General features: G+C 43.6%; 5 protein-coding genes across 5 annotated transcripts; all 5 read right to left on the bottom strand.

Annotated features, from left to right (window-relative positions):
* Positions 1–6,790: 6,790 nt before the first annotated feature.
* On the bottom strand, positions 6,791–8,241 carry LOC107280028 (uncharacterized). Its single transcript, XM_015769069.3, has one exon. The coding sequence runs from the start codon at positions 8,137–8,139 to the stop codon at positions 6,898–6,900; it is 1,242 nt and encodes a 413-aa protein (XP_015624555.1). The 5' UTR covers positions 8,140–8,241; the 3' UTR covers positions 6,791–6,897.
* Positions 8,242–9,600: 1,359 nt separating this feature from the next.
* On the bottom strand, positions 9,601–13,395 carry LOC4330943 (26S proteasome regulatory subunit 7A-like). Its single transcript, NM_001401991.1, has 10 exons — positions 13,160–13,395; positions 12,727–12,808; positions 12,158–12,249; positions 11,923–12,000; positions 11,768–11,829; positions 11,048–11,192; positions 10,705–10,923; positions 10,415–10,596; positions 10,128–10,303; positions 9,601–10,003 (listed from the first exon to the last, which is right to left on the bottom strand). Exons 1-10 carry the CDS (start codon positions 13,244–13,246, stop codon positions 9,846–9,848), a joined length of 1,281 nt encoding a protein of 426 aa, NP_001388920.1. The 5' UTR covers positions 13,247–13,395; the 3' UTR covers positions 9,601–9,845.
* A 2,531-nt stretch (positions 13,396–15,926) lies between these two features.
* Positions 15,927–16,637, bottom strand: LOC107278175 (uncharacterized). Its single transcript, XM_015768418.3, has one exon. The coding sequence runs from the start codon at positions 16,592–16,594 to the stop codon at positions 16,118–16,120; it is 477 nt and encodes a 158-aa protein (XP_015623904.1). The 5' UTR covers positions 16,595–16,637; the 3' UTR covers positions 15,927–16,117.
* Positions 16,638–18,660: 2,023 nt separating this feature from the next.
* Positions 18,661–20,061, bottom strand: LOC4330945 (beta-1,3-galactosyltransferase pvg3). Its single transcript, XM_015769070.3, has one exon. It carries the CDS (start codon positions 20,056–20,058, stop codon positions 18,874–18,876), a length of 1,185 nt encoding a protein of 394 aa, XP_015624556.1. The 5' UTR covers positions 20,059–20,061; the 3' UTR covers positions 18,661–18,873.
* Positions 20,062–24,605: 4,544 nt separating this feature from the next.
* LOC107276831 (beta-1,3-galactosyltransferase pvg3) lies at positions 24,606–25,673 on the bottom strand. Its single transcript, XM_015769071.3, has one exon. The coding sequence runs from the start codon at positions 25,567–25,569 to the stop codon at positions 24,643–24,645; it is 927 nt and encodes a 308-aa protein (XP_015624557.2). The 5' UTR covers positions 25,570–25,673; the 3' UTR covers positions 24,606–24,642.
* Between the last annotated feature and the right edge of the window lie 249 nt (positions 25,674–25,922).

Consider the following 25,922-nt stretch of genomic DNA (forward strand, 5'->3'; position numbering starts at 1 on the left):
GCAACTACTACTTGATTTAATCACCGGATGGTATTGATCAATCCACCTCTGTCCGAGCTGTACACGAGTGCCTGATCTAAATGCACAGAGACACGTCGCCAGGAGGACGAGTCGGCAGAGTCAAACCAACGAGCTGGGCAGACGTCGCATGCTACCACATGGATAGACCGGCGGGAGTGCGAAGCTGTTTCTCCGTTCCCTGACCTCATCGTTGCCGGCTTGCCTCCGTCATCATCACCGCCGGCCTGCCTCCGTCGCCGCCGACCGGTGTCCTCGCCTATACGGTTGGTTGGTCACACCACCGTTCATGGGCGTCCACGTCTTCACCGATCGGCCGCCTCGTCCGCTGCCGACTGGTGTTTCCGCCTGCACGGCTGGCCTATTATGCCGCTGTTGTTGGGCGTCTACGTCTTCACCGACCGGCCGCCTCGTCCGCCGCCGACTGGTGTTTCCGCCTGCACGGCTGGCCTATTATGCTGCCGCTGTTGAGCATCTACGACTTCACCGCCGGCCTGCCTCTGCCGCCACTGACTGGTGTTTTCGCCTATACGGTTAGCGGACTCCGCCGCCGTTAATGGGCTTCATCATCTACACCACTGGCTTGGTTCCACTGGCGCCGACTGGTGTTTTTGTCACCATTGATGGACTGCTTCGTTCCCACATCGGCTACTTTTGCTGTCACCGAGGGAATACGACAAAGCTAAGTCGTCATTTATTTTATTCTTTATATGATATTTTGCCTTTTCCTTTGCCTCACTACATCAACTGGTTCGCCGTTGACTAGTGAGTCGGGGGCTACAGATGTGTATCATATTTTTTAAACAATTTTCATAATATTTATCTTGATTGCTTGCGACATATTCTGAGTACAAAAGTGCCTATCGAGTTATGGAGTTCCATCTTCCTATGCTTTTCGTTTGGTTTGCTAATTGATAGTTGCCTTTGGGCTGATTCCTAGCACCCGGGGGCTTGTTGGATGGATCGAATAACGCAAGGTGCTAAGTATTATTCGGAATAAATCAAAAGCATAGAGATAAGATAATTTATTTTCTGCTCTTAATAATTGCAAAAGTACCCGAGTAGTAAACTCCGACCCGTGAAACTTTGTTCCATTAATGACGAACTCATGTCACTCATATGCATGTTTGGGAAGTGCTTAGGCTGACTCCCGGTGCATGGTGGCTATGACTAGTCGGGCAGAGTGTTTAAACGTAATGAGTCATCTGCTCGGGGAAATCAAAATTGACAAGAGAAGAAATACATATTTATAAATATTTTAAAATACTTGAATTTTTCTCGAGTATTATATTTATATCAGATACTACTCATCCTATATGTTTGTTCTGCAGGATCCAGATCCAGATATGCATAAAAGGGATTCATGGCTATAAGCTTATCTCTTACGCTCCAGGAATGGATCAGTCAGCACATCACCATCGGCTTGCTGTCATCGCCTGGGTGGTCACACCGTTTTTGTTGGGCGTCTACACCTTCACCAACCGGCCGCCTTGTCCACCGCCGACTGGTGTTCTCGCTTATACGGTCAGGTGGTCACACCGCCGTTGTTGGGCATCTACGTCTTCACCGACCGGCTTACCTTCGCCGCCGCCAACTGGTGTCTCCGCTTGCACGGCTGGCCTACTATGCCGCTGTTGTTGGGCGTCTACACCTTCACCAACCGGCCGCCTTATCCGCCGCCGACTGGTGTCTCCGCTGCACGACTGGCCTATTATGCCACCGTTGTTGGACGTCTACATCTTCACCGACCAGCCACTTCGTATGACGCCAATTGGCGCTATCGTCTTCACGGCTGGCCACGTCGCCACCATCGCTAATAGGCGTCATCATCTTCAACACAAGCTGTCTACATCTGCTGCCGACTGGTTTCTTCACTTCCATGGCTGCATGATTTTGCTAGTGTTGATTGGCCTTATCGTCTTCACCGTCGGTCATCTCGTCTGCAGCTGACTAGTGCACTCGCCTCTACGTCTGGTTTACACCGCTACCACTATTGATGGACGTCATCATCTTCCGTCGCCGACTTGTTAAGTCGCCGCCGACTGATATTTTTATCTTCACAACTACGCGTCTTCGCAACCGGTTTGCTTCCGTTGCCGCCGACTCGTGTTCACTTCATCACGGCTATGCAACTTTGTTACCATGGTGGAGCTACTTCATCTTCATTGTCTTCGGCACCGGTTTCTACTCGGACATCTTTAACATGTATCTTCACTCAAGTGATGGCCACTTGACGACAAGCTACAGTTCTCGACTCTATGTTCAGTTGTTTCCCAACTAACCAAAGAGTCGGGGGCTACACAAATACAAGACTCTCAAAATTCGACAAGCTGAAGCAATCAATTAATCAGCCAACGAGTCAATTCCAGGAGTCATTATCTTCGTCTTTGCTTTAGAGCAGAGTTATCAACCAATCAGCTCAGTTTCGACGAGTTGGACAACATCATCTACTTTCCTCCAAGTGAAGCATCTGCAACAGCTATAACACCAATTTGATGGATTATTGTCACTGACATCATCACCAGCACCTCTGCTTCATCGGCCCTGACATCAACTCTGTTGCTAATGGATGACTATGTCTTCGCCGACTTATTATTTCACTTTCACGGTTGCTATCGACTGGATCACCGACATCGTTATCTTCATCAACATCCTGTCAAGCCTATTCAACATAGCCCACTCTACTGCTATTGATGGGCAACTTCGTCATTATATTTGATTATCTATGATTGCTGCTTATCATCATTACTGTCGGTTGCGTTTGTCATCGCTGACTATTTTCTTCATCTTCATGATTGGTGGATTTCGTCATCGCCTTTGATGCGTGTCTACATCTTCACCGTTGGCTTGCTTTCGTCACCACCGACCGGTATCCTCGCCTTCATGGATGGCTTATTATGTCGCCACTAATGGGCATCTTCATCTTCTTCACCAGCTGCCTTGTCTGTCATCGACTGATTATTTCACTGCCATGGCTACACAACTTTATCGCTGGGCGCCTTCATCTTCATTGCTGGCTGCCCTGACTGCTGCCGACTGGTTTCTTTGCCTTCACGGTTGTGCAACTTCATCACTTTTGATTGGTATCACTATCTTCACTACCACCAATATTTTTTCCACCTCTGGTGAGCAATATTCTCTCTATATTGGTCATCTTGTCTCTATGCCAATTGCGTCAGCTACCATCAATGGACAATTGTGACTACGACAGAAGGACAAGCTATATGCTCAGGGGCTTACTAGCTCAAACACAAGTATCATACCTTCAATTTGGACTTGTTTCGGATACATTCAACATGGATTTATAGTCATGAGTTTATTTTCTATGCTCAAAGACTGGACCAATTACTATTCCCCGTAAGGACTATCAACTGAATACTTGCGCCAGTCGGGATTTAATTATTATATCTATTTTGGAGTATCCCATAAGGGATAATCACTCAGATCAGAAGCTATTCATATGAGCTACACTTGGTCTACATTACCTAGAAGACTTATTACTTGGGAGCATGTTACATGTGTCATCCTTTAAAGGGTGTCGAAGTCATATTTTTTGGCCTAGGCCTAATATGTCTGCAGCCCATATTTTGAGGTGTGGCCAGTCACGTTCTTTTAGGGACTTAGGCACTTTTTGCTTAGGCCAAAGTGCGTGTGATCTAGTGCCCAATACCTTAAAGTCCTTTTATACCGCAGTTACTCAACTTTTTAGGAGTTGGTACAATGCATCTTAAAAGGTGTCAAACAGTAAAGCTTTATATAGCTGCCCCGCTGACTTTTTTATATAGTCATGGCACTGTTTGGGTTTATCAAGCAATTGATTGGATACAACATAATTGCTTTTTGCCACGTAAGTGTGCATTTTTATTGACCAATATTATGGCTTAGGCTGATTATATATTTTGGTCATTTTCCAGATGATTGATAAATCCTTATGAGTTTATTTACTCGGATTTTATACCACATATGCCATATATTTCCAGGTGTGGTGAAACCATGTGTCTTTTAGGGACTCAAGCACATCTGTTAAAGCAGTGTGCGCATGGTGTATGCCCAATACTTTGGAAATTTATTTATTCACAACATACAAGCTTCTTTATAGCTGTTTTGCTATGTGTATTCAATGATGTAGTCAGCTTTAGATTGCACGCATCATATTTTACAAAGCAGTCGGTATATCACTCGGATCATGTTATTCAAGGATTCACACCGCATATGCTATATATTAATATTAAGTCACTTGGTTGACTACAATTATCAAAACCACTCAGTTGGTGCCTCTATTAGGTACATCTATTCGATGCACCTGACTTTATTTTTCAGCCCTCCACAATCTTCATATTTGGTAAAAGTACTCGGGGGATCATGGCAAAGATGATTGAAGCACTCGGTTTTGGAGTAATCTAGTTCGAAAGAAGATTATCTTTCCGACTGTGAAGGTCTCCGGGGCTACTGTGGAGATTATGGGTACCCCATACCCACACGGCATGGCTATCCGACTAGTCATAGAGGATAGCTTATATCTATGGAATATGTAACCGATCATGACTTGGGTATTACGTTTCCTTTTATATTATGGAGCGGCCTAAAGTCTTGATTTGATAATATTGTAAAATAGATTTAGGAAACCGATACCGTATTGGTTAAGGTTTCTATCTTGTAATCCTGCTCCCATCCTATATAAGGTGGGGCAGGAGGCCCTCTAGGGGGCATGACACAAACTGATCGTCAGATCAATATACACCCGGCGGATTCAAATCCCCAAACAGGAGTAGGGTATTACCTCTCATCGAGAGGGTCTGAACCTGTCTAAATCCTTTGTCTCCGCATCCATCCACTTTCAGGTCTCGTACGCTACCCCTTTTCATATTGCCGAAAATTTGTTTCGACAGCGAGGAATCAAGTCATCAACTGCCTTACCTCCTGTCCTTTCTATGCGCAAGAATTGGAGACGGTAAACCATATCCTCGGTAAGTTTGGTTTCAATTGCTGTCCATGGCGGGGAGGCTGGAAATTGCACCCCAACCATGGCTGCTTGATCCAAGATGGTGGGCTTAATTGAGGATGCGGTTGACGAAACGTCATCGTACGTCGGAATCTCGACTCGCAGATCTTGCGTTTCTTCGACTATGTCTTCGGTTTCCTCCGTCATCATCCTCATCCGATTGGAAGGGCGCCAGTGGTTGCTCGATAGTGTGGTTCATTTGGGGGAGTAGTAGCTTTCGGCTGTTGTTTTTGCATTCATTTTGGGGAGTAGTAGCTTTTTAACTAGGATTTGCAATCTCTTCCTTTCGACTTACTCCCTTTGTCATATAAAAAATTAAATTCTAGGTATGAATACAGACATCCCTAGGATTTGAGTTTTTTTCACAGAGAGAGTAGCCAGTAATTCCTAGTTCGTTTTTCTTCTATCCTGTTCACCCTGGTTGCGATGGCTGCCCGGATGTCGTGTCGTGTAAAACTTTCATTTGCTCCTTGTAATATGATGTGTAATTTTTTTTGTGTAATTTTTTGTGTATTTCTTTGTGCATTGTGGAAAAACTTAATCCATCAATGACCGCCATGCAACTCCTAAGAATGTCATGATTGGAGGGAGAATGGATTCTAGTTCCTTGAGAGGATGTTCGAACCCATAACCAGGCGGATGGAGGGGATAACTATTCTTAGTTACAGCAGAGGAAAAAAACCTTGTGTAGAATTTTTCTCTTAAATTCAATGCAAATGACTTTCAAAAATCTAGAAAAAACGGGAATTGTTTTGATCCCTCACTGAGACATTCCCTTGTTTGTTTAAAAATCAATCAAAATAGTTAGAACTCGGCCTTAGTCACCGACATGCAACTATCCTTTTGCAGTTGATTTCTCTACATACACACAGAGAGGGGAATTCATTCCGCGGTGCGGAGCTCAAGGTCAAGTCGCGGAGACCGTTCAAGTAGCTGAACTAGTAAGAGCAAGTTCTATTGTAGAAATTTATGGTGCAAGGCCAAGTTATAGATGTGTGATAAAAAAAATAGTACTCACTCTTTTTCATATTATAAGTTGTGTTTGATATTTTTTCCCTAGTCAAACATTTTTAGGTTTGACTAAATTTATAAAAATATATATTAATATTTTTAACACAAAACAAACATATTATCAAAATATATTTAATGTTAGATTTAATGAAACTAATTTGATATTTTAAATGTTGCTAAATTTTTCTATAAACTTGGTCAAACTTAACAAAGTTTTATTAAAAAAAGTCAAACGACTTATAGTATAAAACGGAGGGATTAGAATTTTAATACTTGTATAGATCGAATTTGAGTCTACATAAGTGTTATATATTGATCTATCGTGATGAATTCTTTCAAAAACATTTTAAGTGACATGAAAAAAATGAGGGCCGTCCCATAAGGGATGATTATTAGACTTTTCCCTAATCCAGGGGACAATCAGCAACCTGATTATACTGGCGAGAGCAAGGTGAAACAAAACAACACATCCCAGACACTCTCCTATCCAATCAGCAGAGTTCAAGTGTTCAACTCACTAACCAAAACAAAGTGTCAGGGTACTCCACAATCCTCACCACCATTATTATTGATGCTATGGCAACAGAACAGAAACAACCTTCAGATGAAAAGATGATAACCAGCAGCCTGCAGACTCATGCAGACGAGTTCACACCCTGAATTCGCTGGAATCAATTATCTCAGGAACGCAGTCAAGTCAACAAAAAATCAGCGTGATTTTTGCAAGGAAGCATGAAAATCGTTTAACTCAGGAACGCAGTCATGCCAACAAAAAATCAATCATCTCAGGAACGCAGTCAAGTCAACAAAAAATCAATGATCGATGCAAGAAAGCATGAAAATCGTTTACCCGCACAATTGTAGTATCACGGGAGTAACCAAGTCGGAGAGGAGTGGGCAGACGATGCGCGCTGCTCCGAGAAACAGCGATGAACGTGCCCGTCGCACCACCTCCCGTTGTCGCTGCAGGGATAACGGCGATGTCCCTCATCGCGGAAGGGCATGCCCTCATCGGCGTAAACGTAGTCATCCAGGAAGTAGACACCCTCCTTGAGTCCCAGCCCAAGCTCAGGATAGGCAGATGATTCATACGATCTGGAGCAGCCACGCCCGACGAAGAATAGACGCCCATCCAGCGACTCCAGTTCGGTCCAGGTGTCCTCAATTTTCTCCACGCCGGTGTAGTCCTGCACCATCTCCTGAACCATCTCGAACACCTTGAATAGGCTTGTGGGAGAACGTGGCCGAGCTGCAAATCTCACAATCATCAGAAGCTTGGCCCGGGACTCCACGAGATAGCGCGCATGGACATGTTCGCGCAAGCGCTCCCGGTGCCGGATGCGCTGAACAGACTCTGTAGTGCCTTGGAGGCCACCATCTGCGTAGAACATGGGGATACAGGTGACGAGGAATCCCCTCCTCGTCACGAACCGGAAGGCGCCATCCTGATAGATGACATCCTGTATCTCATCTCTGAGTCTGACTGTTGAGTCGGGCGCCATTGTTCCTTCGACGGCAACACGATCTCCCATACGCCAGAAGGCGAGACGGCACGAGCCGGCGATGAGATCCCAGCGCATGACGATGCCCGCGCCAATGCAGCTCGTGCCGCCTGGGGAAGAGGAGAGTGCTGCTGCCAGTATAACCATGTTCTGTGCGCGCTGGTAGTCGTCCTCGTCCTGATACGAGCGGAGCAGGTCGGGGAAAGGAATCAAGCTGCTCTTGGAATCCTCGCGTGACCGGAGGTTGATCATGGCGTGAAGTCGATTGTGCTCGAAGGCGACGAACAGCCACCCTCCCTCATGCGAGCCGAAGCAGCGCGCCCCGTGCGCGGGGCTGAGGCGGTGGTGAAGACTGCAGCGGTCGATCCCGCAGTAGAAGCAGTAGACGTGGATGAAATCATCGCCGGCGGATGGGAGGAGTAACCAAGGGAGAGGGCGCGGCGGCGAGGGAGGCGGCGTGGGCTCGGCGAGTGCGCCGCGCCATGTCCTGCAGACGTCGGCCGCAGCATCGCGGTCCGCGACACATCGCAAATGGCGGAAGATCTCCCGCAGCAAATCAGCCGGCAAATCCGCCATAGTAGGCGCAGGCGAGGGCTCCATCTCCATGGGAGCCGGGAGGGGTAGGGGTGGAGGAGAGGGTTTGGAGGATTCGGCGGTTGGTGGATGGAAGGGAAGGGAAGGGGAGGGGAGCTGTGGCCAAGCGACGCTGTACTAGTAGGAGTACTTATGTTCGTTGCCCCTGCCTGGCGTTCTTCTGCTTCTAGAAGCAAAGTGAGGCTGGGCCTGGGCCTGGGCCTGGAAGGGCAGAGGCGTTCTTCTGCTTTTAGAAAGCGAAACTGCTGTTCGGCGACCGGTCGCGCGCGCGCGCGACTGGACACGTGTCGCATGCGGAGAGGGGCGCCGGACGGCGCGCCGCGCGGGAGGAGCTCCGTGTTTTCCGTTTTTTTTTCTTTTCGGTTTCTCTTTTTTTTCTGTTTTTCTTTCGTATTTTTTCGGTTTCGTTTTTCTTTTTTTCTTTTTTTCTTTCCGTATTTTTTTCGTTTTTAATACGTATGTATGCAAACTTTGTATACGTAAAAATATAAACTTTGTATACGCATATATAAAGTTTGTATACACGTATGCAAACTTTGTGTACGCATATATAAGGGTTGTATATGTGTATGCAAACTTTGTATACGTGTACTTTTTGGGTTTTTATATGTACGTATACAATTTTGTATATATGTATACAAAGTTTATATACACATATATAAAGTTTGTGTACATATGTTTTTTTAGGTTTTTATACATACGTATACAAATTTTGTATACACGTATATAAAGTTTGTATGCATATATATAAAGTTTATATACACGTTTTTTTAGGTTTTTTAATGTATATATATATTTTTTATAGTAGTAGTACTAATAGTAGTAATAGTAGACTAGTAGTAGTAATATATTAAATAGTAGTAGTAAAAGGTACTAGCATCAGTCGCGCGTGGCCCCAGGCACGCGATTAGTCGTGCATTAGGCGCCCCCTTTAGAAAGGGGATAGTAGTATCTATAGATTTGTCCTGCTAAAAGCAGAGCTCAGATTTTTTTTAAAGATATTATTTGTGTACGACATTTTCGGAAATAATGCTCCGAATCATGGTATTACACTACGAGCCCTATTCTAAAATATAAGTATTTTTAAGATGGTCACATATATTAAAAAGTAGATAGAGATAATTTGAGAAATGTTATAATTGGTTGAGATGAAAAGGTAGGTAAAAAAAAGGAAAAATGGTTGAGAGGAGGAGATAGGTAGAGAAATAGTTTTATTTTAAAATAAGATGTATTAGAAATAACTAAATTCTGAAACTCAGCATTTGGTTCCCAACATTTGGTACCGAACTCAGCCTAAGCACTGAATCAGCTCCACTAAAAAAGAAAAGCGAGGAACAAAATGGGCTTTCCTGCTCTCAAGAAACTAACAAAATTTCTAGTGAGTCCAAGAATATTGTAAGTCATGCAGGATTTGCTAGGACTAGGATGCATGCATATGCTACTCCATCAATCGGAACCAGGCAAGGGTGTTCGTGGAGTCACCTTCAATTCTTCATCTCCACCGTTCCACCCGACCACAACCGTCGTGGAAATCTTTGCACATTGTTGTCGTTGACACATTAACCGTCAAAAGGAACCCTACTTATAAAATTTAATAGAACTTGTACAAGATGACATGGTCGCCACAAAGATGCACAATTCCGAGAAGAAACAACAACAATCTTTGCAGACAGCCAGAGACAATCTCATGGGCCATAGTAAATGGGAGCAACAACGGTTTAGTTATACACCATGTATTTTGGAGTCGCGCTGAACTTCTGATACCCTTTGATGACCTTGTTTACAGCATCAAGGAAGTCCTTCTCAGTCACTGTTTTCCGTCGGGCGCGAATCGCATACATGCCAGCTTCTGTGCAGACACTCCTTATATCAGCTCCTGTAACAGCAAACAGGAGTTTGTGAGAACAAAGCTTAGCATTATCCGCTTTTGAGGTGGAGACTATAACAAACAAATCTAGAAGAAACCACCCAGAACGAAGTTTCAAAGTTCTTCCAGTTACCAGTTGAGTTGGGGCAGAGGCGAGCCAGCAGCTCGAAACGGATATCGCGCTCACAGTTCATGGTGCGTGTATGTATCTTGAATATTTGGGTACGGCCCTCCAGGTCAGGTAAGCCAAATTCTACCTTCCTGTCCAAACGACCAGGACGTAGAAGTGCAGGATCTAAGGTATCAGGCCTGACAAAACAAGAAAATGTGGTCAGCTTCTCAGCTCTACTCATGTGGCGATAGTCCTGAACACATGCAGATGTTTAAAGATAAATAGCTACACAGTATGATATGCAATACCTGTTTGTGGCCATCAGAACCTTGATGTTTCCCCTCGCATCAAACCCATCGAGTTGGTTCACAATTTCCAACATGGTACGCTGAACCTCATTATCACCCCCAACCCCATCATCGAAGCGAGCACCTCCAATAGCATCAACCTCATCAAAGAAGACAATGCATGCTTTCTTCGAGCGGGCCATCTAAACCAAGTCAACATTTTTTTTTTCAGAAACATGCTTGTCAAACAGAAGCACTTTAAGTGCAGAAAATTGATAAGTTCTTGTGAGTTTTCACAATGTTGCACATACCTGAAATAATTCCCGGACCATCCGTGCCCCTTCACCAACATATTTTTGAACTAACTCACTGCCAATTACACGGATAAAACAAGCATCTGTACGATTGGCCACTGCTCTAGCAAGAAGTGTTTTGCCAGTTCCAGGAGGGCCATAGCAAAGGACCCCCTTTGGAGGATCAATACCAAGCTTGACAAACTTCTCTGGGTGAAGCATGGGAAGCTCAACAACCTATGAACAAACAATAATTAGCAAACAGTAAATAGCAAAATAAGTCCAAAACTAACTAGCCTGATGCACAAGGATGAGCAAGTTTGCACGACAAGGGATATGAACTGAAAAAAGATTAGTATACCTCCCGCATTTTTTCAATCTGTTCCTTGCAACCACCCACATCATTATATGTCACATCAGGTTTTTCCTCAACTGTCATCATGGTAACACTTGGGTCAATTTTGGGTGGCAAAGGAATTTGAATCTGGTACTTGTTCCGATCAACACTGCATTAAACGTGAGATGAATTTATACAGTGAGTACAGTGGTTCAACAGACCTAGAACAATGACATACAAACTATATATGATATAGAAGGCATATGACTTGTCCAGAAAAAAGCATGCATGCATCAGATGCTTTTTTCTTCTTAGCTTAATCAGCTTTGCTATCTCTAAAGCTTACATGTTACAGTTCATCTTCTGTCGCAGGAATGGACAAATGGTGCTACTAGTACTATTGGTAAACGCAAAGGAACAGAAAATTAGTGAAGTATATCTACCAAACTTTGTATATGTTATACCCTGGATTCAAATAAGCAATATTCTCTTCTATGTCAAACATGTAAGGTTTGTTGAACTATAATCTACTCTTGTTTCCATGACACCATATATGCTGTCAATGAATTAACACCATTGCATTGAGGAAGTGTGCATACTATTGGGTTAATATATTAGAGCTTGTTTTGGTCTAACGCAAAAATGCATCAAAAAAAGGTGGAAACAGCAGATCGAATTGCATGAGATAGAATTCAGGGAGAATAATATGATACATCAAAGACCAAAAAAACAGCAGTGACCTACCCCACTCTCATCCCTTCCTCAATGTCAGTTGGAGAAACTTTATCCCCTAGGCCAACCACAAACTGAATGATACAAAATACAGTATGAGAAAGGGATCAACACATTTTTTTTCATGAAAGATATGGTTTCAATAAAATTGGATAAGCATGGAATACCTTTGCAATTTGTTTTACATTAATCACATATTTAGCATCATCAGTATTAGGACTTATAATCTTGGTACACCTAGCCACCTTCAAAAGGAGGAAAATATCTTGTCAGTAAAATCACAGAAGACATAAAACTAAAGCAGGAAATCTAAGTCCTTAGGCATCATGCATGAAGTATGCTAGGCACAAAACTATTAAAACAAGGAAGAAGGTAGGCGGGGAAATAGGTTAAGCGATATACTTGCAGCGGTTGCTCTTCTTGCATCATCTGCTTATCTGATACTAGATCCCATTGGCTGGGTGGTGCCAGCCCAGTGTCAGACTCCTTAATCCCTGGGATTTAATGAAAGAGTATATCAGTCAGATAGACCAATTAACATGTGCTAAACTCCTAGCATCTAAACAAGCTGACAAACTGAACAATGATGTGAAAGGTAAGAGGGTGTTTGAACATGAGACAAGGTTGCTATACAGTGCACATTACGACGTCAAATTTCTAGTACAAGAACAAATTTGGAGGTATATCGCACATTATATAAGCCCACATAGAGCACCAGAATTGTACTCTTGTCATCAATGAACAAAGAGTGATCAATATGATATAAAACATTCCTACAGTGGGGAATGGCCAAACCCACTAAACAATCAAAATGTGCTATAGCAAATAGGAAAGCATCAGTGTGTTCGATAAAATTTATCTCACTATGCTATCACATGAAAGTACACAGCTGAACTAAAAGAAAATTACTTAGCAAATTGAGCTACATCTCCAGTTCCAACCAAGAATTAGACGAAAAATTCTTAACTCACCACAAAGGTCATTGATCTTCTTAGCCATTTCTTTTATTTCTTTCTCCACCTTCTTAATGCTTGTGGAGTATGGCCCAAGCCCCTGCGCAACAACAACCAGACAGCCAGAATCAGCAAACTTCATTAATAGAAACCACGCAGCACCAAACAAAGTATTAATCCTCTCCACTAAAACCGAGCTTTTCACGGCGAAGAAGAAGAAGAAAACGAGAGAAACAAACATTTCGCCTTCCGCGAGAAACCCAAACCATCCGCTGAACAACATCAGCCTCAACCGCCGACAAAAGAGGCACACACACAAATCGAAACCCTAGAACTACCCCCAACCACAAGCTAACCCCAGCCCGAGGCCCGAGCCCACCATGGGACCAGATCACCAGAAAGCACCCCTAGATGGGAAGAGATCAGGGAGATCTAGCGGGGGGACACTCACGTAGGTCTTGAGGAGAGCGATGTCGTCCTCGTCGAGCGGGCGGGGGTTCTTCTCGTTCATGATGTCGTCTTCCGGCTCCGGCGCCATGGCTCCCCGCCGCTTCCGCCGCTGCTGCCGCTGCGCGTCTTCTCCGGCGGCGGCGAGAGGCGCTTCAGGTGGAGTCGTGGAGAGAAGGTGGGGGTGCGAATGCGAGAGAAGAGAGAAGCTCGCGTGGATGCGGGGAGTTTATTTTCTCCTCCTTTTTTTTCTTTTTATTTGGCCTTTTTTTTCTTTCCTCCTCCGCAAGGATCCCTCTCCGCCGCCCGATGCTGATCGGACGGTGTAAATCTTTCTAGGCCTGTCTAGAGTTGGTCTGTGTCCTTGGCTCGTTGCGGCAATGGGCTTTTTTTTTTCGTCTTGGAGGGCTGAGCTTAGGATTTATTTAGTTTGGTTTTCGTGTTCGATTCCGAAACGAACTGATCAAAGCTTAGGTCTTCTTTGGAACCAAGTCGGAATTTGAATTAAACATGTGGAAATACAGTAAAATTCGTGCGTTTTCGAAAAGGCCTCTGCATGATTTCGGGGAATACTGCTACTGGGTACTCCTGGGAGGAGAATAGAACTTAGGAAAAGAATAGTGTACGTAAACATGATATTGCACAAAAGCTCCCAGGTTTCAAATTCTTCAAATTTGATACAATCCAGACAATGAAAGCAACAAGGATTCCAGGACAAGACGATTATGGGATCAAACTAAGCTAATCTTTTCATTGCATTATAGTGTCAGACAGCTACAAAGAGAAGCAATCTTCGACTCTTCGTCAGGTTATTGTCCGGACCATCTGACTGGAGCCGGTGCACTGACGAAATGGACCTGCAAGTTCTGGGCATGCCCTGAAAAGAAAATGGCAGGTGTTGCTCAACATGAACAGACCACGATAACTATACAGCAGTGGACATAAGGAAGTAAGGAACCTTGTATGAGGATAATGCTGAACATGATTTGCTTACATGGGAACCATAATCAGGTTGCCGCACCACAGCATCGGAGAAGAAGGCAAACGCCAAACATCGGAGAAGAATTAGCCATGCCGTTTCCGCGAGATGAGTCAACTGATAAATGGAGTACTGAATCTGACTGTAACAGAAGAATTTTCAATGTCAGTTCACTCAAACAATTCAATACACTCAAAAATCACAATTACTCCTGGGTGTTTTTATTCTTCAGGTTGTGTATTGAGTTACTGATTGCAAATACGGAGTAACATCCAGTATCGAATTTGGATTGAAAAGAGTGAACTTTACCTAGTATTGATGAATTCAGACTGCAACATTCGAGTGAACAGCACGAGCATCCCTACAGACCACCATCTCTTCAAAGCCTTTCTGTAGTTTTGCAGTTTTTCTCTGCTCCAGGCATTCTGCATAGGCTTGATATGCATTTCCATGGTCATGTGGTCTCCCTCAGCCTCTCAAAAATCTTCCTAACTGCCTCTGCTTAAACAGAAAATATGGTAAGAAAGACAATCAAGAAATTAACCTGCAACTATTATAAAATATAATTTCCACATACATAATGCAAGATATCCAAAATTCTCAGGGAAAATTTTCAGTACTTTTAAACTTTTTAACATCAAGAAAACAAGACTATTATCTAAAAATCTAGAAAACAAGACTGGTTCCATTGCATCATAGTGACCACAACCAACATTTCTTCCAAACACATGAGCTCATTGGACATTATTAATGCCTTGGAAGTACATTGGATTGTATCAAGCCCATCTAACGCCCAACTGGACGTAATGTTCAATGATAACCATCCTGCAGTAGATTTGACATTAATTTACAGTCTTGAGGCAAAAACTCAAAACCCAAACTCTAGGGTGAATTGCCATTCGAATATCAGTACTGCCACAGAAAAATCCAGACATTTTTTAGATAATGGGCAGCGCCCGGCCTCTGCATCATAAGATGAATGCACATGGCCAATGAAAAATCCAGACATAAGCTTTCAGTGATGAAGTTTGGTACTTCAGAGTTTTCTACCGTATGTAAAATTTTAATAGGGATGGAGTATTTAAAATTTTAATAGGGTAACTCTAAGTAACAGATGTAACTGGAAAGAAAATGATGAATGGCAAATTTAGAGCACTATAAATGGCATGTAAATAAGACTAAAGTAACTTACCTCACCTTGCAGGTTTGAGATGGTGCTGGCTTAAAAGAGATTTGCTTCTATGATGGAAAATAAGAATAGATAAATGTACCCAATTGTTTACATACACACAAAGATGCCACCAACAATTCAATCGACTCGACTGATGATTGCACCCCACTTGAATCAAGGGTGTGACAAAACAAAAGCCCACAGGTACAAAATGTGAAATTGTGCTAGCAGATAATAGTTTTTCAAGCCTGTAGGAGTACTTTGGTGAGGTACTTCATTTGTTGAAACAAGTTAGCTTATACAGAAAAAACAAGTTCAGCGTAAGATGATTTGTTATACACCAGCATTAACTACTGCCACGGAAATGAATCTACTTATCAGCTATAGGCAACAGGTATTGGAGTGCAGCCTTCCTTTTACAACATTTTGTTCTGTAGATTCACAATTTGATACCAGCATCTGAAGCAACAAGGAAATAATAATACTTGAACAAATTAAAATATATCATCAGCATCATTTCGGTGTATTTTTCAGATGCTCATTTTTCATCCTTTCAGCAATCCTAAAGAATGTCTAAATGTACATAATAGAACGTTCTGAAAGTAAGGCGGCACAAGCACAAGCACAAGCAGTGTCAAACATGCATAATTGTGTTGCAAGGACAAAATCGATTAACTGAAATACAATACAGTAAATTACTCAACATGAAAGCGAAGAAGATAAATCCCTAGGCGCCACCAACACACTACACTAGCAAGCTTGGTACTAATCCCCAATCCCCTCCAATCATGGATGGATTAACGCGATTAGATTCAGTTGTCATCCCCATAGGCGAGGAATCGGTAGCGCTCCTCGTAAGGCCCGTCGAAGTACAGGTCGGCCTCGAACCACTTGGGGTACCGGACGAGGTCGCCGGCGACGAAGTGCATGTACTCCTCGCCGGTGGTGGCCTCGGCCGGGAGCACGCGGACCTCGCCGGAGACGATGTAGACGAGCTGGTCCACGTGCCAGTCCCAGGGCATCCGGCACCGCCCGCCCGTCCGCCACGTGGACCACGTCTCCATCGCCCGCAGCGCCTCCGCCCGCTCCCGCGCCGCCGCGCCGCGCTCCACCCGCACCTTGTATACCTCCTCCAGCGGCCGCCGACCCACCACCGACACGTGCCCGGCTGCTGCCGCTGCCGCTGCGGCGCCTCGTGCTAGCCGTCGAGGAGGCGCGCCGCATGGCCGGCTCGCCGTGGGGAGGAGGAGGTGGTGGCATCCGGCCGTGGCTGCGGTGGCGGGACTCATTTTTTGCCTTGAGCCTTTCTCTGATCTCCGGTGATGGTACTCTGGCTGTGCGCCCAGCTTCCAGCCTGCCCTCTTATCCAGTTAACCAACGGAAAAATAAATGAAAATTAACAATTCTTTTTACAATTTTCCCACGGCCGTGTAAATCAAATTTAGTCTTGTTCAGTTTTTTTTTTAAAAAAAAAGTAGACTTGTTTGTATAAAGGCACTATTCCCTCCAGTCAAAACTTATATTTGCCATTTTACCATCTTATACGATTTTGGAAAAAAAATGTGATGGTTTTATGAGACCATGAAAGTATTTATAAGATATATAAATCTATATATATCATTGTGTGTCCTTTTTAGCTGCTCCCTCCATTTGAGGTTATAAGATGTTTTGACGTTAGTTAAAGTCAAACTGCTTTAAGTTTGACTAAATTTATAAACAAATATAGTAATATTTACATTATCAAATTAGTTTTATTGAATTAATAATTAAATATATTTTAATAATAAATTTATCTTGGTCGAAAATATTATTATTTTTTTCTATAAACTTGGTCAAACTTGAAACAGTTTGACTTTAACCAAAGTTAAAACATTTTATAACCTGAAACAGATGGAGTAAGTATTTTGAAAGATAGTCACGAGTTTAAAAAAATATTAACTCAATGTTGTGCAAACACATTACTATTGTAACTTTTGGATATGACATTTGACTACTCGTTTTATTAAAAAATATTATATATTAGAGAAAATTAAATAATGCTTGCATAGTATCTTTTTTTAATGGAACAAATGATCTCATGTTTAAAAACCAATCTATTATTATATTATTAAAGGAATAGAAAAATGAGCCTCCACGTTCGCTCTCATGGCCTAGAAATTCTCACATTAATCTGACAAAAAGAAAAAGCAGAGTCCATATAGAAATACAATTTACAAATAGCTGAAATTCGGAATTAAAAATAAGGAAAATTATAAGTAGAGTATAGAGTTCATATAGAAATACAATTAGGAAATAACTGAAATTCGGAATTAAAAATAAGGAATATTAGAAATAGAGTATAAAGTCCATATAGAAATATAATTAGGAAACAATAGAAATGTGGAATTAAAAATAAGGAATATTAGAAGTAGAGTATAGAGTTCATATAGAAATACAATTAAGGAAAAAAAATAGAAATTCAGAATTAAAAAATAAGAAATATTAGAAGTAGAGTATAGAGTTCATATAGGAATTTAAAACTAACTAAAATTTGGAATAAACATAATAAAATTTAAAACTAACTAAAATTTGAAATAAAAATAATAAAATTTAAAGTAGAGTTTAGAGTCCGTATAAAAATACAATTTAAAAATAACTAAAATTGAAAATTAAGAAAAACATGGGAAGAAGAGTTTAAAGTCAATATAGGAATACAATTTAGAAGTAAATGAAATTCGAAATTAAAAATTAAAGAATATTGAAAGATGAGTTTAGAGTCCACATAGAAACACAATTAGAAATAATAAAAATTCAGAAATAAAAATAAATAATATTGAAAGAAGAGCTTAGAGTCTATATAGAAATACAATTTACAGAAAATTCGGAATTAAAAAAAAGAAATATTAAAAGACGAGTCTAGAGTCCATATAGGAATATATATAATCTACAAATAACTAAAATTTGATATTAAAAATAATTAATAACTAACATGTATATAAAATACAATATGAATATTACACATTAGTAGTTTTGTAAAGTTATTGCAAAATTTAAAATTGTGTTGTCATTTTAATATATTTGAATAATATAATGAGAAAACATGTATGCTATTATATGAAAAAAAATATAATGATACTAGCCACGCAATCTGCGCGGGCCACCATGCTAGTTGCCTCGTATATTTAGAAACATTTAAAACAGAGTTTGTTACTATACTAATTTTCAACCTTATCAAAATTTGACAACGTGGCAATCCAAACATATCTAAATGTCCTTCCGTACCAACATCAGATGATCACAAAACAATTTGGTAAGACATATCAAACCAAAACTGTCCCAGCAACATTATCATGGCTACTCAACTTCATGATTTGCATACTCTACAATTTCCTTTTGAGTTATCATCTGTGTATTTGAATCAAGTGTTCATTACAAACTGATGGGGATTAAAGGAGGAAAAAGGAAAATAATTTCTGCAAAATGTCGAATAATACCCAAAAAAATATATATAGTAGAAACCATTTCATTCCCCAAAATTAACCAACAATGTATAACGCATGTCCAATTCCAATCGATGGATCCTCTGTTTCTAGTTTATCTTGTAGAACTTTGAGGGCTCGAGGCCCTTGGTGAAGTTGAAGTACTTGAGCGTCTCGGCCCAGCGCGGGTTGTCCTTGAGGCGGTGGACGGCGATGGTGTCCGGGATAAACTCGTGCGAGCACTTGTCCACCGGCGCCGGCAGCGGGTAGTCGTACATGGCCGGCTTGGCGTTGAACCTGTTCTTCCCTCTCCCCCCGAGCCGCAGCCACTGCCCCGTCATCCTGTCCTCCGGCCCCACGGTGCGGTTGCGCGGCACGTCGGAGGTCGCCACCCACTCGACGACGTCCCACGACAGCGCGTACGCCATGCCGGACATGTACTCCCTGAACGGGTCCATGCTGCCGCACGGGATGGTGGCGCCGTAGTACGCGTCCTCCCGCGGCATCGCGCCCAGGGAGGCCAGCAGCCGCGGCAGCCGGAGGAAGATGTCGTCGTCGGCCTTCATCACGTAGTCGTAGGGGTCGTCGGCGTACAGCCGCGCCGCCGCGGAGAAGAAGGCGTACGTCTTGCCGCCGTTGAGGTTCTCCTCGCACTCGTCGAGGACGATGATGTCGCCGTGGCGGAGGATCTCGAGCGGGACGAGGACGCGCTGGTCGTCCTTGTAGAGGCGGCAGAAGACGAAGCGGACGTCGACGTGCGCGGTCAGGTCGCCGGCGGCGAGCTGGAGGCCGTACACCATGCGAAGGAGGTGCCGGCGCTCGTAGTTGTCGGCGCGGGTGAGCACGCCGATGAGGAGGCGGAAGTCGGGCTTCCGCGACGCCGGTGGCTCCCCGGCGAGGCGGCGCGGCGCCGCCGTGTACGCCCCCGCCGCCGTCGTCGGCCCGCACGAGCTCATCATGAGCGCCTGCAGCTCGAACTCCTTGGGGTAGACGAAGAGGTAGATGAACCCGAGGAGCAGCAGCGGCAGCAGCACCAGCGCCTTGCTTGACGCCGACAGCTTGGGGAAGCCATGCTTAGAGCTCTTCGCCGGCGGCATGGCAGGCAAGAGCTCGAGCTCGACACAGTCGTCGTCGTCTTCGTCGTCGTTGCTGCTGCGATTCAAGAAGCTCTCCTTGTGATCCAGAGATTGCTGTGAATTGAATTGTAAATGCGTGCAATTGGGTGGCGCGAGTGATATGATGCTAAGGCGGAGGCGGATCGCCGGTGCTTTGGCCGGTTTGAGATGGAGCTCCATGTGCGTGACGGGGGAGCTTGGTTTGTACGGCAATGGCGCCCTTTGCGTAAATCTTGGGGACACGAGAGGCGTACGTGGGACTGCGTGGCATGCGAGGTAGTCAACGCCTACAGATTACAGTACAACGAACGCGTCGGATTGCATGGATTCACGCTGCGGCGGATGAATAAACTAGATAAAAATATAGCCCCTTGATATCTACATGTAGCAAAAAAGATTTAGCTACGGAGGCTCCTATAGTACTTGTTCCAGTGGTGGGGGTTCGAGACCCCACCGCCCCTATACTGGATTCGTCCTTGGATTCACGCAGTTGGCGTTTCACAGGATCACACAGCTTATTAACTCGTCAGGAGGGATTAATTTGGAGATGCACTTGATAGAGTAGTGGAAAGTAGTGTGAGGTTCAATCCTCAAGTATCGTTTTCAATCCCTAATATACTCATATATTTTTTGTTGAAAAATGTTTGGAGGTACCGTATAGGCTAATTAACTGATCAGGTGTGTGTTTTTGGATTTCAATTTTGAGATTTGGGAATTCAGTAAACCGTGAGCGATGGCATTTTACAGGGTTAATTATTTGTTGCTCGTTTACCTATGATCCACATTGGCATATCACTATATCGGTACATTTTTTTTCATTTTTTTGCTTCTTTAATTTGCTTGCGGCATATGCAGGAGTTAGATGGCTGTATATATGAGTCAAGATTCAAAGTCCAAACTGATACTTTGACAACTCAATGGCGCCTTGCGTGACAAAGAGACCACTGCCGCGATACTCAGGGCATCTTGAACCTGAACAAGCTTAATCAGTGCCTTTGCTAAATCTTGACGGCAGCTAGCATAGCACAACATGATTGCATTTGTAATCAATTTTGTATAATGCACATGCCGCACATAGATTTACACGAACGCAACGTCAACCAGGCTAGAGAAGATTTTGTATAATAGTTAGTAGTAATTTCGATTGCTTGAATGAAATAAAGCACCCAGGAGGCCAGGAGCGAACTACAGTATATATCTATCAGTTTGCACCTACTTGCTCAGACTGCTCCGTCCCTCTGCATCTTTCAGGTGCGTCATGCGTGCGTGCGTCTCGCCGGCTCGCCGCTGTCCATGTGTTCCCCGTGCAGTTGAGCGCGATGACGATGTCGCCGTCGACGCCGTGGGCGATGTTCTCGAGCACCGCCGGTGCCGCGTCCTCCTCCGATCCTCCACTGGGTGAGGTTGCACACGGGGAAGATGACGGTGCAAGCAGCCAAGCAGGCACCGACGAGAGTACAAGTCGGCTCAGGTGAGCACGCCGAGCAGCAGCGAACAGAAGTGATGGTTTGTTGCCTTGTTGCCGTCGGCAGGCCACCAACGCTGGGCGGCGGGATTTTTCACGACGGGGAGGAAGAAATCAATGTGGGATGAGAAGACAGCGAAATGGACCATGGCCCATGGGCCGGGAAAGGGAGCACTTGAGAGAGAGGCCAGAGGGCCATGGCATCAAACCCTCATTTCAATCGGTTAATATGTATGGGTCTGTTTGGCACAGCTCCAGTTTTAGAAGAAATGGAGTTTGAGCTTAGCCAAACAGTTTCAGCTCTATCTAAAATGGGAGCAAAGCTAGGTGGAGCGTTCTCACAGAATGAACTAGAGAGGTGGAGCTGGGTTTAGACTGTTCCACAACTCCACTCTAGACCCAACTCAATTTAGGAGTTGGAGCTCTACTAAACAGATCCTAGTCCCTCCGTCGTATATTGATGTAACATCGTAGTACTACGAATTTGTATGTGTTCATGTTTAGATTCGTAGTATTAGAATATGTCACATCGATGTACGAGGTTGGTTTATTTTAGAATGGAGGGAGTATGCCTCAATACTATTTTTGTGGATTCTTTCCGGTAGGATTTCGTGTTGAAACTAGATCTCATACAAGACTCGGGTCTTGCTGCTCTCTCCTTATTAATTGTACTATCATCTTACCTTTTATCCTACATGACCTGCTATAGTGTGATAGACTCTAGCAAATGTGAAGCACTAGAAATGACCTTAGAGAAAGACTAATAATACAATTAGCTGCTTACTGTATAGAATTTTTTTTACGAAGAAGAGCAAAGATATATTACTCAACCAACAGAGTCCTTACAGAGAATGTGAGATATTTGGCTACAAGAATCAGAGAGATGATCAACACGAGCTTTACTAACATATGGCTGGCTTGATTCTGGGATCTCTGTATCTTCTTCATAGTTACTCCCCTCTCATCATGCAACAAACAAATCTTTATAGTCTACCTCTCAGCCAACTCATATAAGTGGTTAGCTATGAACTATAAATGTATGGTCCACCTGTCTCTCTCACATATTTTCTTGGTTCCTGTACGTAAGCCGGCTATAAGCTTACACCCGCTTCTCCTCTCTCTCCTCTCCTCTCTCATCCACCTCAGTATTTAGCATTCTTACAACATCCTATTATACTTGCTCTTATTAGGTTGTGGGATGATTTGAAGATAGAGAGAAGAAGAGCACCGTTTAGATCGGTGGTGGAGAAACAAGATGACCAGATCGGTGGTAATGGCAATTCAGTCCTGTTTTGGGAGGATAATTGGGGAGGAAGGACCAGATCGCAGCAGTATCCTAGACTGTTCTCTTTTGCGAAGAATAAACTTGATTCAGTTGTTTCCTACTTCTCTAGAGACCTGCATGACAACTTTCACCTTACTCTCTCAGTTCAGGCTTTCCAGGAATATGAGGTTTTTGAGCAGGAACTATCTGCCATTCACCTTTCGATAAACCATGATGTATGGATTTTATGTTTGGAGCACGGCACAATATACTTCCAGCAGGTTCTACAAATTGCTTTTCTGGAGCATCTCCCCCCAGCAACTTTACCTTTAATTTGGAAAAGCAAAGTTATGATGAAAATCAAGGTGTTTGGTTGGTTATTTCTGATGGACAGAGTAAATACAATGGATCTTTTGGATAGAAAACACTGCAAGCCTCCCAATGCTTCCATCATTTGTCAATCTTTTCAGAGCAATCAAAGAGAGACTATGGAACATATGTTCTTCTCTTGTCAATTTAGTGCGGGTTGCTGGAGTTCTATTGGTTTCCATTGGAACTTTAATCTCAGTTTTCATGATATGATTCTTCACCAGAGAGCAAATTTTGGGACTCTGTGTTTCATGGAAATCTTCCTCTTAGCGGCTTGGAATATTTGGAAACACAAGAATAATCTGGTCTTCAATTCTATCATGCCCTCGACCTTAAGCTGGAAATCTGCTCTTAAAGATGACCTAAGTCTACATTTACTTAGACTTAGAGATGACCAAACTCTTTTTATTCAGTCATGGATGTCTCCCTTGTAATTTCTTTGTAATTTAGTCTTTTTGTACTCTCAACTCTTTCATAATATATACCGTAGGGGCTTCCCCTACTGTTAAAGTTTCAAAAAAAAAAAACAAGATGACCGTTTAGTCCTAAGAATAGAAGTATGATTGCTAGTCTACTTAATTTAAACATAACAAAGCAGATGTTATACACCTTAAAGGTTAAGAGCAATGTATATTGCTAAATCAGCCCTTTTATTGCTTAAAGACAGGGTCTAAAAAATGGTTCCATAATGCGTAGACTTTATAATGAGACACGTGACATATGAGTGGCCTGAATCAGGAGAAAGAGAATCCCCTAATATTTTTTTATTACTTATGACATGTTCATATGCATAAGGGTATCTGGACTACTATATATATGAACTACTCTTACATAGGTAAAGCAGATCATAAATAATTATATAGATCATTTTTTTTCATATATTATGGTTGCCCTAAACAATGCAAAATAAAATGGTTTTGCCAAATCGGATAACTATTCTTTTGGTGATAGGAGACGTACCCGTCAATAACGAGACGTCCGTAGTGACTTCGTCAATATTAAGATATATGTCGGTATAGTTTTTCGGAGATACTCATAGGGATACGATGTACATATGTGTGTTCATAGGATTGAGTGTGTACGTGTTGTGAGCATTGCGTCGCGTTTGTACAAATGTTTATAAAAAAATATAGGAAAGGGTCTTTATATTTTAATTGACTCTCTTTCCAATATCTATGTCTTGATGACAATAAGATCCTGATAAGGATCTGTTGAACAGAAACTAAGCTTGACTCGATGTCTACCACGCGCAGACTTAGCCTTAAACAACTTTTAACATAAAGTGGTAGCCATGTATCAAATCAAATCACGCCATTTGTGTGGCAAAACTACCTATATAGCAACCAACTGTTCTTTTTAATCATTGAGTAAATTAATTTACTAGTAGTAGACATCTAAACACTTTGTCATATTAGCCTCCTAAAATGGAACTAAAATAGCAATCCTGATAGGATACTAGGATCACATTCATTAGTCATTGTGTCTTCAATTCTACTAGCGCATATATGCAGGTAATTTGTTGATTATGTATTTATGTATGCAAGTTTTAAATTTGAACACTTTATAACTTACTGTGCATTTAAGAGAGGATATGCACATACCGAAGAAGAAACTGCCAACAGCTAATACTGACAAATAATCCGATCCCTTTTTTTCCCCTTAATTTTCACAGGTCTACATGGTACAGCTTGGAAGGCTTAAGCCCCTGTGTGGCGTTGAAGAATTTGAGCGTGCGCGCCCACTTGAGGCGGTCCTTGAGCTTGTGCACGACGACGGTGTCCGCCACGAGCGCGTGGCGGAAGCAGTTCACCCCCTCCCGCATCCCGCCGTCGAGGTAGTCGTACATCCGCGTCTCCTCGCCGTACCTGTTACTCCCCTTGCCGCCGCGGCGCAGCCACCGGCCGAACACCTCGTCCTCGGGCCCCTTCACGTCGCCCCGCAGCGCCTCCGTCGCCGCCACCCACGCCGCCACGTCCCACGACACGATGTACCCCATGCCCGACATGAACTGCGACCTCGGGTCGGCGTGGCACGGCGCCGGGAACCCGTGGTACAGGTCGCGCCGCGGCTTGTCGCGGAGCGTGTCGGCGAGCGACGCCAGGCGGTAGTACGAGTCGTCGTCGATCTTGCCGACGTAGTCGTACGGCGCGTCGGCGAACAGCGCCGGGAGGGACGAGAAGTAGGAGTGCGTCTTGCCGTCGTCCATGTTCTCCGTGCAGTTGAGCACCACGACGTCGCCGTGGGCGATGATCTCGAGCGACACCAGCACGGCGTCCTCCTCCCTGGCGAGGCTGCACACGAAGAACCGGACGTCGACGACGGCGCGCGCGGGCGCCGGCTGGAGCGCGTACGCCAGGCGGAGCAGCGCGCGCCGCTCGTACATCTCGGCCCGGGTGACCACGCCGAGGAGCACGCGCAGATCCACCGCCGGCCCCGTCGCGTTCGCCGGCGTCGCCGCCACGCTGTTGCTGCACCTGGCGGCGAGAGATGGCAGGATACTGAAGTAGCCGGGGAAGAAGAGGGAGTAGACGAACGCGAGGAGCAAGAACGGGAGGAGGAACAAGGAGAAAGAAAGCCTCTTCATGGCCATCATATTATCAAGCCAATTACCCGAATCAGGGGAGAAGAACGGCTAATTAGCTGGTGAGATGCTTAGCTAGGCTCATGGCTGAACGGTGTACAGTGTAAATGTAAAACTGCCTTAAGTAGGCAGTGTTTGAAGGCTGCTTCATGGTTGACAGGTATGATTCCTTGGAAGAATGTTATTTATTGCTGCTGCCAATTAAATATAGTTATTTATTAATTTCTAAAGATAAAGCCCAACAAGATTATCTCTAAGATATACTGTATTTTTATAAAGTGCAATTGCAAATTTACTACTATTTTGAATCGTTATTACAAGTCTGCTACTAGAAAATTACAAAAATGCCAATAAAATTATCGTTC

This window comes from Oryza sativa, chromosome 2, assembly GCF_034140825.1.
Source record: "Oryza sativa Japonica Group chromosome 2, ASM3414082v1".
NCBI lineage: Eukaryota > Viridiplantae > Streptophyta > Magnoliopsida > Poales > Poaceae > Oryza > Oryza sativa.